The sequence below is a fragment of the Notolepis coatsorum genome, assembly GCF_963971535.1.
Source record: "Notolepis coatsorum genome assembly, chromosome: 14".
Lineage (NCBI taxonomy): Eukaryota > Metazoa > Chordata > Actinopteri > Aulopiformes > Paralepididae > Notolepis > Notolepis coatsorum.
Window position 1 is genome coordinate 23,686,506 of NC_140178.1, and position 15,783 is coordinate 23,702,288.

The window sequence follows — 15,783 nt, forward strand, 5'->3', positions numbered from 1 at the left end:
ATTCACGCACATTCTCACACACACACACTTACATATATCTGAGACACATTCTCTCACATGCACTAAGGAGAAAGATGGCATCCAGAATCCGATAGAAATGCAGCATATACTTGCATCGCAGGTAGAATTGGACTTCATGTAACGTGTATACGTCTTGGTTATATATGCATAATATATATGTAGTAATGTTTTTTTTTGTAAGTACTTTTTTCATTTCCATGTCTGTTTTTGGTATGCAAGTCCTTTGTATGTTTTGTATGTCTATAAGAAAAAGAAAAAGACATCTTTGACTTTGCATGTTATGCTGTTGAAAGTTTTTCCCTGAATATCTGTAAGATTTGTGCAAAAAAAAAAAATATTAATAAAATAAAAAAGGCGAATACTCCTCGAGATAGCCACCTCACTTCAGTGTGGTATAGCAGCTGGTTATGCGCAGAGGCAGAGCCCATTTCATCATGGCCAACCAGCAACGCTTCTGACAACAAACCTATCCATTGCGAGTCCAGGTTACACACAAAAGACCAGACCCCCCCTCCCCCCGCGATTATAAATGAGCAGGGTGTAGTGAGATGTGTATTGGAATACTGTGTGTCGGCCTCCGTTGATGAAGGGGCGAGACATGGCAAATACACACAGCTGCCGGTGGAAAACTATCTGAGTTTTTTTTTGTTGCCAATGCACTTTCACCTACCCGTGACCCCACTTTGGGTCGCGACCCGTAGTTTGAGAACCGCTGTTCTAGGTTAAGGAGTGTTTGTAGTGTTGGAGGGTATGGTTCTAGGTTAAGGAGTGTTTACTAGTGTTGGGGGTATGGTTCTAGGTTAAGGAGTGTTGGAGGGTAACACATTGGGTGCCAACGATGAGAAATCTCGTTGTTCGCCGCCATGTGTTGAGTGGCAATGACGAGAAATCTCGTTATTTAATCGTTATTTTTTTAATTAGCGATATCCATTCATTTTTCATCCATCCAGCCTCACGTTATCATTGGGACTGGCTCTGAGTTCGAAAAGGGCAAATATCGCCCCCTATCGTCTCCCGGATGGTATTGGACCCATTGGAATGGAGTCAATGGGAATTCATCAGAAAAAAAAACTCCGGGCTCCACATTTTACTTCTAACCTGAGACTATTGCATCCACTGAGGGAACTGGAAGAAGCGTCGATTATGTGTTTCGAGGTATAACGTTGGATCAATAAACGCGATCGATATTTGGATTAATCTTTTTGCAGAACATCTGATGTGAGGTAAGGACTTTATTTTACCAGTATTGGGTTAATCAGAGTTTTTTTTCACAGCGTTCACAACATGGATCCTATGTGTGTGTGCGTAACGTTAGCGCCAGGCAGGGCATAGATTAGGGCTGGGCGATATAAGGATAACGATAAATATCGCGATATATTTTAATAATCGATATCGAATATCGAAATAAAATATATATTTTTTTTTTTTTTTTTAACCTGCAACAGGGCAGTTTTAAAACCAGAGACAGTGGACAGACTTGTCTTTCTTGCCTGCAACTTAAAGTAATGGCTTTGCTTGTCCAAATGACAATACTGACCAAATTCAGATTTCTTTTTCTCTTGTCCATTTATTTTGTTTGCTTTCTAATTTAAAATACGTTTTGAAACCGTCTGTACACAGTAGGCTATGTGTGCTAGCAGAACTAGACTCCAGTCACGAGTCACAGTGCACATGTGCGGTGGTTTGTCCACCAAAAAAGCGCCAAAAGATCGAAAATAAACTAGCAGAGCCAGAACTGTTCAACTCCTCTGGAGCCACAGCCAGCAGAGAAGCCGGTTTACTTTAGCTTTTAAACCAGCTGCAGCCTGAGAACTGGAGTGTGAGGGGATGTAACACTAAAGATGGCGGCAATGACAAAGAATTGCTGCAAAATAAACATACATCTGTTGTTAAATTTTTTATTTTTTTTTATACTTATAACAATTCGATAATTATCGATATCGAGAAATAAATATCGTTATCGCGATATGATTTTTTTCCATATCGCCCAGCCCTAGCATAGATAATCGATTTTTCAGCCCGCTTCTCTAGCGTGCATAAGTACACATATACTATCGATAATCTAGCGTTTATTTGAAAACGATTCATAAATAGGCAGAAAAATGACAACGTGTTTTGTGTATTCCCAGTAAAGAGCTATTTTCGCGGATTTTTCTGGAATCACTAGAAATCTTTAAAACTATACTCATATTCAAAACGGTATAAAACGGAAATGTACTGATGAAAAAACAATCCGTTTCGTACATGTTGACTGCAAGCAAGTCATTGATAAGCGACGGGTGTATTAGATACATAGCCATAATTTAAGATATAGTTTATGCGTTCGCAAATGTGCTCGTCCTCTCATTGACTAAAGCGCTGGCACTCAAGCGATAAATCGTGCACCCCCTGCTGGCAACCAATGTGTTAAGGAGTGTTTGTAGTGTTGGAGGTATGGTTCTAGGTTAAGGAGTGTTGGAGGGTATGGTTCTAGGTTAAAGAGTGATTGTAGTGTGGGGGTAGGTTGATCATTGATCAGGCGAGGCTGACACAGCCTTTTGAAGAGTGGTCTTGCTCAGAGTGACGAGAGAAGAGGGAGGGGTCTGTTCATCCTGTCTCCTTGTTCCCCTTTCAGGCTTCGGGTGGTCCTACAACACTTGCACGTGCGCACACACACACACACACACACACACACACACACACACACACACGCACGCACGCACGCACGCACGCACGCACGCACGCACGCACGCACGCACGCACGCACGGCCACACACACATGTGCAAAGACACAAGAGCACACATGCAAGCACACACACAGACAAGGAAGCAACCATGCACACACATAAATAACATGCATGCAAGCAAGCATGTACACACACACACACACACACACACACACACACACACACACACACACACACACACACACACACACACACACACACACACACACACACATAAAAAAGCTTGTACACATACACACACACACACACATCACACATCATTGCCACCTAGACTTCCCATCCCCCCCTCTCCGTGTGGTTGCGTGGGCGGTTGAGCCAGCCGCCATCCCACTCGCTGTTGACTCAGTGGTTTTCAACTCCAACTGGAGCTCAAGCCCCAAAATGGCTGACTATGGTTGGGCTGGAGTGTCGGCTCTGGGTTCAAGCAGTGATTGAAATTGGAATATTGGTTGTATGATTGGGTGGTATGTTGGTTGAGTGGTGTTGGTTATATGGTTAGGAGGTGGTATGGTAAATAAAATGGTAAATGGCTGCATTTATATATAGCGCTTTTATCCAAAGCGCTTTACAATTTGTTCCTCACATTTTACCCATTCACTCACACATTCACACACCTATGGCGGAGGCAACCATGCAAGGTGCCAACCTGCTCATCGGGAGCAGTTAGGGGTTTTAAGTGTCTTGCTCAGGGACACTTCAACATGCTTCCCGGGAGGAGCGGGAATCGACTGCTCTACCTCCTGATCCACTAGTCTGTTGCCCCCCAGAATGTTGGTTATATGGCTGGGTGGTGTCGTGTTGGTTATATGGGGTGGTGTGTTGGTTATATGGCTGGGTGGTGTGTTGGTTATATGGCTGGGTGGTGTGTTGGTTATATGGGTGGGTGGTGTGTTGGTTATATGGCTGGGTGGTATGTTGGTTATATGGCTGTGTGGTGTGTTGGTTATATGGCTGGGTGGTGTGTTGGTTATATGGCTGGGTGGTGTGTTGGTTATATGGTTTGGTGGTGTGTAGGTTATATGGCTGGGTGGTGTGTTGGTTATATGGCTGGGTGGTGTGTTGGTTATATGGCTGGGTGGTGTGTTGGTTATATGGCTGGGTGGTGTGTTGGTTATATGGCTGGGTGGTATGTTGGTTATATGGCTGTGTGGTGTGTTGGTTATATGGCTGGGTGGTGTGTTGGTTATATGGCTGGGTGGTGTGTTGGTTATATGGGGTGGTGTGTTGGTTATATGGCTGGGTGGTGTGTTGATTATGGGGTAGTGGTGTGTTGGTTATATGGCTGGGTGGTGTGTTGGTTATATGGGGTGGTGTGTTGGTTATATGGGGTAGTGGTGTGTTGGTTATATGGGGTAGTGGTGTGTTGGTTATATGGCTGGGTGGTGTGTTGGTTATATGGGGTGGTGTGTTGGTTATATGGCTGGGTGGTGTGTTGGTTATATGGCTGGGTGGTGTGTTGGTTATATGGCTGGGTGGTATGTTGGTTATATCATGGCTGGGTGGTGTGTTGGTTATATGGCTGAGTGGTGTGTTGGTTATATGGCTGGGTGGTATGTTGGTTATATCATGGCTGGGTGGTATGTTGGTTATATCATGGCTGGGTGGTGTGTTGGTTATATGGCTGGGTGGTGTGTTGGTTATATGGCTGGGTAGTATGTTGGTTATATGGCTGGGTGGTGTGGTGTGTTGGTTATATGGCTGGGTGGTGTGTTGGTTATATGGCTGGGTGGTGTGGTGTGTTGGTTATATGGCTGGGTGGTGTGTTGGAACCAGACTCATCAATTATGGTCGTAGACGGATCTTCATGATCAATATAGGTTTAATAGAGAAACACATAGTACAAAGTACATGTAGGTTAAATGAGCTGAGAGGAGTGTTTCCACTGGTCACCTGGGAGAACTCTGAGGGAGAGAAGGGAACACTGAGCTTAATGCCTCATTTATACTCGTCAAAGTGCTCGTGAAGGTTGTGGCTAGCCTGCCGAGCTCCCGCAAGCCTACCGGCAACGCCTGCATCATGCAGCTGGCCAGAAATGTAACTGCTGACGTCGACAGCGCAGAGCTGTGATTGGCTGCTGCCCTGGGCCCATAGATTAGCATTAGCAACGTTTAGGTTTAGGTTTAGGTTTACTTTATTTGTTCAAGGGGGACATTAATATAAAACGTAAATGCACCCAATTCTTGCCAAAAAGGCTAATTTCCATTGGTAGTCCCCCTGCCAGAAGGTACAGGCTAAAATCCTATGTAAAAAATAGTTGGTTATCTGGTTGGGTGGTGCATTGGTTATATCTGGTTGGGTGGTGCGTTGGTTATATGGTTGGGTGGTGCGTTGGTTATATGGTTGGGTGGTGCCGTTGGTTATATGGTTGGGTGGTGCGTTGGTTATATGGTTGGGTGGTGTGTTATATGGTTGGTTTAACACAGGTACAGAAGGACTGAAGTCTCATTCAGAGAACAGCAACATTCACACACAAATGTAAGGCTTGTGGAACCCCAATGTATGGAACAGGCAATACTGGAACTCATTCAAATACACTACTTATAGAGGAGATGCAAAATAAATATGTGTTATATATGTCAGATCAAAGTTATATGTGCGATCAATCAATAAAAACAATTGTTCACAAAAACTGTAGATGGGTTGATTAACGACAGGAGAAAAATACATACATACATACAGACAGACAAACACACTCTCACACACTGACACACTCACACGTAGACACACATGACCTCTGATTGGTCAACAGGCTTCCCTGGGGCGAGACGGTGAGTTCAAGGGTCATGAGACAATCGCTATTCAAGACTTAACCAGCCAGTAGAACACACACACGGTGGTGGCCCATCCCACATGACCCCTAGCGCCTGTTCCTTTCATAACAAGCTTCTCTCTCTCTCTCTCTCTCTCTCTCTCTCTCTCTCTCTCTCTCTCTCTCTCTCTCTCTCTCTCTCTCTCTGCTCTCTCTCTCTCTCTCTCTCTCTCTCTCTCTCGCTCTCTCTCTGTATCTCTCTCTGTATCTCTTGCTCTCCCTTTCTCTCCCTTTCTCTCTCTGTATCTCTCTTCCTTTTTCTCTCTGTATCTCTTTCTGTATCTCTTCTTCTCTCTGTGTATCTCTCTCTCTCTCGCTCTCTCTCTGTATCTCTCTCTGTATCTCTTGCTCTCCCTTTCTCTCTCTGTATCTCTCTTCCTTTTTCTCTCTGTATCTCTTTCTGTATCTCTCCTTCTCTCTGTGTATCTCTCTCTGTATCTCTCTCCCTGTATCTCTTTCTGTGTGTGTCCCCCTCTCTCTCTCTCTCTCTCTCTCTCTCTCTCTCTCTCTCTCTCTCTCTCTCTCTCTCTCTCTCTCTCTCTATATATATATATATATATATATATATATATATATATATATATATATATATATATATATATATATATATATATATATAATATATATATGTATATATGCCCTATGACTCATAGGGCAGTAGACCTGCTTCTCACTGAGAGATAGATGGAGGGATGGATGGATGGTAACTATCCTCTTCCACTACCTTATCTCCCTCTCTCTGTAGGGGCCAGGGCAGCTGGCACAGAGGTATAGCTGCCATTAGTCCATTAGTGTGTCCCCTTTCAATATACACACACACACACACACACACACACACACACACACACACACACACACACACACACACACACACACACACACACACACACACACACACACACACACACACACACACACACACACACACACACACACACACTCCCTCCCTCCCTCTCCTCACCTCTTGTGTGTACTGAAGCAACTTACTAAGACCTGCAAATCAACTCTACCAGCAGTGTGTGTGTGTGTGTGTGTGTGTGTGTGTGTGTGTGTGTGTGTGTGTGTGTGTGTGTGTGTGTGTGTGTGTGTGTGTGTGTGTGTGTGTGTGTGTGTGCGCGTGTGTGTGTGTGTGTGTGTGTGTGTGTGTGTGCGTGCGTGCGTGTGTGTGTGTGTGTGTGTGTGTGTGTGTGCATGCTTGTGTGCGTGCGTGTGTGTGTGTGTTGACTGTGTGCATTTGTGTGTATCAGTCCTGACAGGCTGTCAACTAGCTGAATGCATTGATGACCATTCAGAGGAGCAGAACCCACATTGTTACTGTGTGAACGTGTTTCTCTTGTGTGAGCAGGTCAGGTTCGTTTCTCTGTAGTGGTTCAGTCAAACCAACTCATATCAAACAATACGAACGTGTGGTGATTCAGATCTTGCACAGCGCGAGCAAACATGATGAAACAAGAACTAACAGGTGGAACAGACGTGGGGATGCCTACTGGTAACTGAAAGGTCACTGGTTCGATACCCCGCATCGTGGCCAAGTCGAGGGAACCTGGTATTACAGTGGCTCAGGAGGTAGAGCGGTCGGTCGTCTTGTAATCTGGATGTTCCCGATTAGATTCCTGCTCATCCCGGCAGCGTGTCGAAGTGTCCTTGAGCAAAACACTTAACCCCTAATTGCTCCCGATGAGCAGGTGGGCACCTTGCATGGTTGCCTCCGCCATCGCCATCTGTGTGTGAATGTGTGAGTGAATGGGTAAAATGTGAGGAACAAATTGTAAAGCGCTTTGGATAAAAGCTGTTATATAAATGCACCATTTACCATTTAGTGTGACGAACGATGCTGTCAACAGAGTCAATTTGAGTTCATTCATGTCCAAACAGAAATCCTTCCCCCTCCGTTTGCAACGTTAGGTTTGAACTCATGAGACGAAGAGCCATGTAAAAAAAAAAGTCTATTTTTACACGTTTTTTTGGACAGTGTTTTGTGTCTGTCTGTCTGTAGGCCTACACACTGTCCCGCAGGAGACATGATAACCTGTCTGTCTGTCTGTCCACACTGTCCCACAGGAGACAACGTTAGGTTTGAACCCATGAGACGTAATATTTTTTTAATTTCTTTTATTTTTTGGACAGTGTTTTGTGTGTTAGCAGTTATAATGTCAATCTGAATCACTTGGAGCGTGGACGTGATATATCACCTGAAACTACTCAACCTCTACTGTGTTGATTATCATTCTAATACCCCTCTCTCTCTCTCTCTCTCTCTCTCTCTCTCGCTCTCTCTCTCTCTCTCTCTCTCTCTCTCTCTCTCTCTCTCTCTCTCTCTCTCTCTCGCTCTCTCTCTCCAGGACCAGGAAGCTTCAGATCAGAAATATCCCCCCTCATCTGCAGTGGGAGGTGAGTTTGACTTGTTGCATATATGTGTGTTTTTATATATATATATATATTAGAATTCCATGACTTGGTTTATGTCAGGAACAAGGTTTCTTCTACAAGGTGAAGGACTTTGCCAGGGAACATCTTTCTGTGTTGGTGACGTGGCTTTTCAGGCGTGCCTCCCTCGTGCATCAGGTATCCATCCACATTGGCACCGCGGGCCAGACTCAGAGTTCAGGACTAGAACACGGTGCGTGAGCTCCTCAGACGTGATAGAGAAGATGTTCATAGTCAGACCTTCTTCAGGTGCTTGTGTCTACAGCACCACCCACTGGTTACCAGAGTTGCGTCTTGGAGAAGTTTTGGCCACTAGAGTTTTCATCCCAAAATGAAAGGCAGGTGTGTTTGAAGTACCCTTTCACTGCCACACGACAGAAGGTTAACCCTTTACTATCACACAACCGACGGTCGCCACTGTTGTGTGGCAGTGAAAGGGTTAACCGTATGTGAATTGTCGCAGTGAAAGGGGTTAACCGTTTTGGTAGTGCGGCGGTGAAAGGGTTAAAGGGGATAAGGGAGTCATCCCCTTTAAGAGTAGGTGCAGCCAGGGACAGAATCATAATCAATATACCATTAGGTTAATCGTTCATCCATGTAGGCTGTGTGTGTGTGTGTGTGAGTGTGTGTGTGTGTGTGTGCGTGTGTGTGTGTGTGTTTCAAATGTTTTAAACCTTTGGATCAAAACAATGGATTTGATAATCAGTGGTCGGTTTGTCATGGAAACACCAGGCAATAGACTGAGGCAAATAGGTCTATTCAATATCTCATTCAAATAATATAAACTAATATAATAAAATAAAGTATCTTATTTAATTAACATCCACTCCCATTCAGCCAGCAATCAGATATAAGCAGTTCGTAATCACTTTCATGACAGAAAGATACACCTTTCCTCAACAAACGGAGAGTCTTGTTGCAGAGGTCTCCAAGGACGATCGAGCCCTGAAGCCAATGAAGGAGTACGATTTATTCCACCCTTTCTCAGGAGCCTGTATCGCTCAGTCAAAATTGAACCATTGAACCATTGAAAACATTAAGCATAACTACACTTCTTAAAGTATTTTTGGTGCATCATATATGCTTTCATGTCCTAATTCAAAGCACATGTTTAGTGTGATAGTCATTAATATGCTGTAAGAGTGTAATCTGAGTACACTTTAAAAATAAAACAGGGATGTTTACCAAATTGAAGTTGTACTTTAGTAAGCTTGTTAAAAACGTACTATTCTTTTTTAAATTAACCAAACATAGAAAAGTATAATTTCAATATATTTAAGTAAGTCTTAAGTACAACTTTTAACACACTACGTACAATTTAGGGCAGTGTTGCCTTCAACTCGAGTCAAATAAATTTATGAAGCACATTTTTTTTTATGTCATTCATTCCATAAGAACGTAGAATAAACATCTACAGACTTTTTTTTTTAAATGGTCCATTTGCATGTTCTTGGTATCTGATTCTAGGGACATCTATGGATCTCTGGGAAGGTATTCCCAGTGTCAGAAATATTGTGTCTGTTACTAGGCTTGAGTAAATTGTAATGAACCAAAGGAGAATATCAATTCTATTTAAAAAAGAAAATAATAATAATAATCTTTGACTGTGAATAACACCATGCTAAAATTGACCAGACCTGAAAAATCTAAGCAAATTAATAAAGGGAAGATGATTAAACAGAAGATTTTGTAGATACAGTACTGAATTCTGCCATCCGGACACATGCAATTTGAAATATGATTATAGAATATAGAATATCAGGCGTATAAATGACCTTAATGGCCAAATCTCACCTTTCCAATGGCAGAGTTCAATCTGGATTTAGTATCACCAGGCGTGATTCACAAACCGTGAATGAAATCTACTGTGAGTACAGTTACTTTTTTATAATGTACATTTCTCCACCATTTTCCATCAGATTGCAACGCTGTTTTTTGCTAGACGTTCAGAAAGGTAGAGAAACTAACTGCGTTCTGTTTTATGGCAATAACGTTCAGGTTGTGGGAGATAATCCTGAAAAACAAGATAAATAAAAAAGTTAATCAACAAGTCAGATGATTGACAGGGGCTGGCGTGAGCTGGTTAGTGTAGTTTTTCGAAATTCGAAAGCCCTTCAAAAGACTACACTCACTTTTGGCTGCCCCACTTCCTCCCGTCAATATGCGCCAGTTTCCGACTCAATGCCCTGAGATTTCTATAATCTTATATTTCACTAATAACAGTTAAATCATTGGTAAACAAACGTAATGCTGAAAATATACACTTTGACTGCTGTTTTGACAGGGTTAACGTCTTTACTCTTGGCTACATTTGAAAAGAAAATGCAACATTATATATTTTTTTATCTACTTTTTCTCCTCCTATTTTTCTGTATTTTTCTCCCATTCCAATTTAGCCGTTATGCCAATTCCCCCCTCCCCTTCCTGGTCGTTGCGTGCATTTGCCCCCCACTTGCCGGTCTAGGGAGCGCTGAAGTCTATCACATGCTTCCTCCGATACATGTGGAGACAGCCTGCCGCCTCTTTTCACCTGACAGCGAGGACTCTCACTGGGGAAGTGTAACACGTGGGAGGATCACACTACCTCCCCCAATTCCCTCCCTCGCTGTGCAGGCGCCCTGACCGACCTGTAGGAGTCGCTGTTTACAACGACCAGGATGCGTCTATGCTTTTACCAACGCGTTCGTGTTTCCGGGTTCCCGTTTTGCGCTCTGATTGGCCACTGACCTACGCTAGTATGCCCCCCTCGCTATGAGCGTAGCAGGACGCTAGTGGGCTAGTCGCTAAAATATATATCGTTTTATATATAATTGTACCAACACAGATATTAGGCAGTACACACATTGTCCTGCAATACATGTACAGTGAATGCACAGCTACATTCGCCATATATTTCTATCGCTGCTGCGGTCTACAGTGAAATGCAATATTATTATTATTATTATTATTATTGTAAATATTATCATTACAATCGCAGCCGCCTGGAGAGGCAATGTTACAAGTGTACGAGGGTTGTACTTGTGTGCAAAGAGCACAGCCTCTCAATTTGCACAACGTGCACAAAATAATAATAATTGTAATGATAATCTTTACAATAATAATAATAATAATAATAATAATATTGCATTTCACTGTAGACCGCAGCAGCGATAGAAATATATGGCGAATGGCGGCTACGTGGCGTAGTGGGCAAGGCGCTCGCCACGAATGACGGAGACGATGGGCTTGCCTGTTCGAGCCCAGCGCTCCACATTGCTTTCAGTTTAGCTGGTCGTTCATACTAATACACATTGGCCGTATTAGGGGGTGGGAAACTGATGGGTGGGGATCGGGCGTTGTGGACAGCGACTCCTACAGGTCGGTTGGTGCGCCTGCGCAGTAGAATCAGGATGTGTCGGGGGCAGCGTGAGCCTCCCACGCGTTACTCCTCGCCACTGAGAGATCGAGCTGCGCAGGTGAAAAGATGCGACTGCTGTTACCTCAAGTACCGGAGGGGACTTGTGCTATGTATGACTTAGTCCACATTGCAGCCGGCTTGTGGGAGGCAAGAAACAGCGTTCGTGACAGGGGAGGGTTGAATTGGATGATACGAAATTGGGATGGGAGAAAATATATAGAAAATGGGAGAAAAAGTGGATACAAAAAAAAATATATATATATGGCGAATGTAGCTGTGCATTCACTGTACATGTATTGCAGGACAACGTGTGTACTGCCTAATATCTGTGTTGGTACAATTATAATAAAACGATATATATTTTAGCGACTAGCCCACTAGCGTGAACGGGCTCCTTTCCTCAGAGCAGCCCACTTGTATCACCACGCTCTGCACTGCTGCGATGGTGCAGGAGGTTGCCTCGCTAGTGGGCTAGTCGCTCAAATATATATATCGTTGATTGCCGTGACTGAAAATAAGGTTGAGAAACGCTGGTGTGGCTGGTGTGGCTCTTTGTGGTACCACAGTAATTCTCTGACTGGTTGGCCACCCCTGGCCTAGAGGTTTAGAGGCCGGCCAGTAACCGGCGGTCGCTGGTTTGATCCATACATTACGACAACATTCATCTGTGATAATAACCACAAGCCAGACCCTGTAACAGACACAACATTCATCTGTGATAATAACCACAAGCCTGACCCTGTAACAGACACAACATTCATCTGTGATAATAACCACAAGCCAGACCCTGTAACAGACACAACATTCATCTGTGATAATAACCACAAGCCAGACCCTGTAACAGACACAACATTCATCTGTGATAATAACCACAAGCCAGACCCTGTAACAGACACAACATTCATCTGTGATAATAACCACAAGCCAGACCCTGTAACAGACACAACATTCATCTGTGATAATAACCACAAGCCAGACCCTGTAACAGACACAACATTGGGTCTCATTCCCGAACGAATTTACGACCAAACATTTCGTCTTAGCCAGATTTCGGCCCATTTAAGACATATTAGGGCTGGGAGCGCGAGTCCCCAAATTTCCCTAAGAGTGCTGAGGAGCAGTCTTATAATTGATTGAGTAATTGAAAATTTTATTAACTTGACAGACTGTGTTCTCATAGTGATTCCTTCATGTCAACGCTACAGGCCTCCTTGGAATTAATTACTTAATCATAATTAAAATAAATATGACAATATTTGTACGATAAGAAATTACGCATTTGATGTCGGAAAAATAAATAATATGGATTCATCTGATCACAGGGCAGCTGCTTAACCATATCTGAACCAGCTATTTTGGACAAATGTATAATTACTTTAATTACTCAGATATTCAAACACAATTATGCAATTATTGTGAAATGATTGAAAATAATAATTATTTAATGCCTTCTGTGGAATTTGTATTTCTTATTTGTTACACATCTGTTTTAATGATTAATTATATACATTTGAAAGAATGCAGGTCAACATGCAATGTATCCCATTGATTGGTATACAATGGGACAGACCTTTGTTTGATTGATTGATTGATTGATTGATTGATTGATTGAAAACTTTATTAACAGATTGCAGAATGGGTACAGTACAGTACAGCTCAATTACATAAGGGGATGCAGACCAGAGAAAGACTTTCGTCTTGTTTACATCAGGGTCCCCCATTTTCAATTCATCATAACATATATGACACACACGACACAGATAGACAGTACTGCTACATCTATACATTTATGACATACCAGATTTGCAAATACAGTACTGTTTGTGATACAAAAAGAGTCCAGAAAAGAGAGTACATTTGACGTAGTAACTGTTGGAGGAGGTTGGTTAGGAGGGGTGGGTGGGGGATAGACTTACACTGTACAAGCAAAACTGTACATTGGAATATTGACAAAACCATACTTGGTCATTTACTGTACATTGGAGGGGGTTGATATAGCTATAAACCTGCATTCCTTCGAATATATCATTAATCAATTAAACCTATATTGAAATACACTATATAGCCTACACCAACACTGAAATGACAGTGGATAAATAAATAAGAACTAAATCTAATTGGTGGAAATAGACTGCATTAATATTCCATAACAAGTCTTGTGTGCGCCTACGAATGAACAGTATAGGCTTAATATGGAATAATAAGCCATACTGCGTTCATTCATTACGCCCGCCGTAGGCTATATATATTATATTTCATTCATTCATTCATATACAGTACTGCGCGTGTGTGTGTGCGCGCACGCTGCGGCAGGTGTACCACAAGCTGTATATGATGCCAATACATTAATCTAATCTAGTTTTGATGGCTCGCAAGACTCGCAAAGCAATTCCGCCATTCCATTTTCACACAGTTGCGTCACTAGTTGCCTTATAAGGAGCTCTGGAGGCGTTGTTTTGTATGCAAATGACCTGAACGGGAACGCGCTTCTGAGTTTAAGACAGAATGCCATTCTCCAAGCAGATATCAGATAATATCATTTGTGCGACCGTTTCAGCCACTTAAGACATATTACCAGACTCAGAGTGAACTTGTCATTGATTCTGTCTCAGTGGTTCTATGATAAGTCTTCCAGAATATTTTTTTTTATTTTATTTTTTATTGCAGGAAAAAAATATTGAACATTTACAGTTGTAGATATTGTACATTTTCCATATTTTTTCTTTTTTTCCCTCTCATTTCCCCTTCCCCTCCCTCATTCCCACCCCATCCCCCCCACACCGAGGTTGTTGACAAACAGTAAACACATCTGCAAAATATACAAACACATAGCATAGATGTTGCTGGGAAAGAAAACAAAAAAACAACAACAATATCAATCAGACCCATCTGCATTGTGCACAATTATTTTAGATAAAAAGCCAGAATATCTCTTTGAAAAAATTTCGGAAATGAGACCCATTCATCTGTGATAATAACCACAAGCCAGACCCTGTAACAGACACAACATTCATCTGTGATAATAACCACAAGCCAGACCCTGTAACAGACACAACATTCATCTGTGATAATAATAACCACAAGCCAGACCCTGTAACAGACACAACATTCATCTGTGATAATAACCACAAGCCAGACCCTGTAACAGACACAACATTCATCTGTGATAATAATAACCACAAGCCAGGCCGTCTTAACAGACACAGCATTCCACGTCATCTAACAGTATTCCCATCTGTTCCCACTGGGTATTCCAGTATGGTTCTACTTCTTGCAGTTCTTGTGTTTATTTTGGGAAGGAAAGCCTGGTGGTTCTTCTACCGGGGGGCTGAGTCACGACTCACGCCAGGGAGCACCTTGAGATGACAGGAAAATACTGAAAACATGAATTACACAATGCTTTGTTTGATTGATTGATTGAAAACTTTATTAACAGATTGCAGAATGGGTACAATACAGTACGGCTCAATACACACAATTGTTAAGCGGATCTGCAGACCAGAGAAATACTTTCGTCTTGTTTACATCAGGGTCCCCCATTTTCAATTCATCATGACACTTATGACATACACGACATACAGATATACAGTACTGTTACATCCAGACATTTGTGACATAAAGATATACAAATATACAGTACTGTTTAAGAGACAGAGATTCTAAAAGAGAATATATACATTCGAGGGGGAAGAAACTGTACATTGGAGGGGGTTGGGTGTGGGGGGGGGGGGGGGGTTGGACATTTACCTGGGCCAGTTTCAAGTTCAATCACAAAACATCAAGACATAAGAAATGATTGGAAGTTAAGTTACACATAGCAGTCTCATACTGCCTGTAGATGTCACTTCTACTCTCATGTGTTTTTCTATGAATGGGGAACAAATAAAGAAGGATCTTTGCTTTTGTGAATAATCTTTATTTTTTTTATCCACTCTTTCTCCCATTTTCTATATTTTCTCCCATCCCAATTTCGTATCATCCAATTCAACCCTCCCCTGTCACGAACGCTGTTTCTTGCCTCCCACAAGCCGGCTGCAATGTGGACTAAGTCATACATAGCACAAGTCCCCTCCGATACTCGAGGTAACAGCAGTCGCATCTTTTCACCTGCGCAGCTCGATCTCTCAGTGGCGAGGAGTAACGCGTGGGAGGCTCACGCTGCCCCCGACACTTCCTGATTCTACTGCGCAGGCGCACCAACCGACCTGTAGGAGTCGCTGTCCACAACGCCCGATCCCCACCCATCAGTTTCCCACCCCCTAATACGGCCAATGTGTATTAGTATGAACGACCAGCTAAACTGAAAGCAATGTGGAGTGCTGGGCTCGAACAGGCAAGCCCAGCGTCTCCGTCATTCGTGGCGAGCGCCTTGCCCACCACAACCACGTAGCCGCCCTATTTTG

General features: G+C 42.8%; 1 protein-coding gene across 1 annotated transcript in view; it reads left to right on the plus strand.

The window, feature by feature from the left end:
* The window catches only part of igf2bp1 (insulin-like growth factor 2 mRNA binding protein 1), a gene marked incomplete at both ends in the record, with an annotated part of 134,995 nt that overhangs the window by 94,011 nt on the left and 25,201 nt on the right, over positions 1-15,783 (plus strand). Inside the window, 1 exon segment of the mRNA XM_084329975.1 lies at positions 7,899-7,947. Coding sequence (XP_084186101.1) covers positions 7,899-7,947 — 49 coding nt within the window.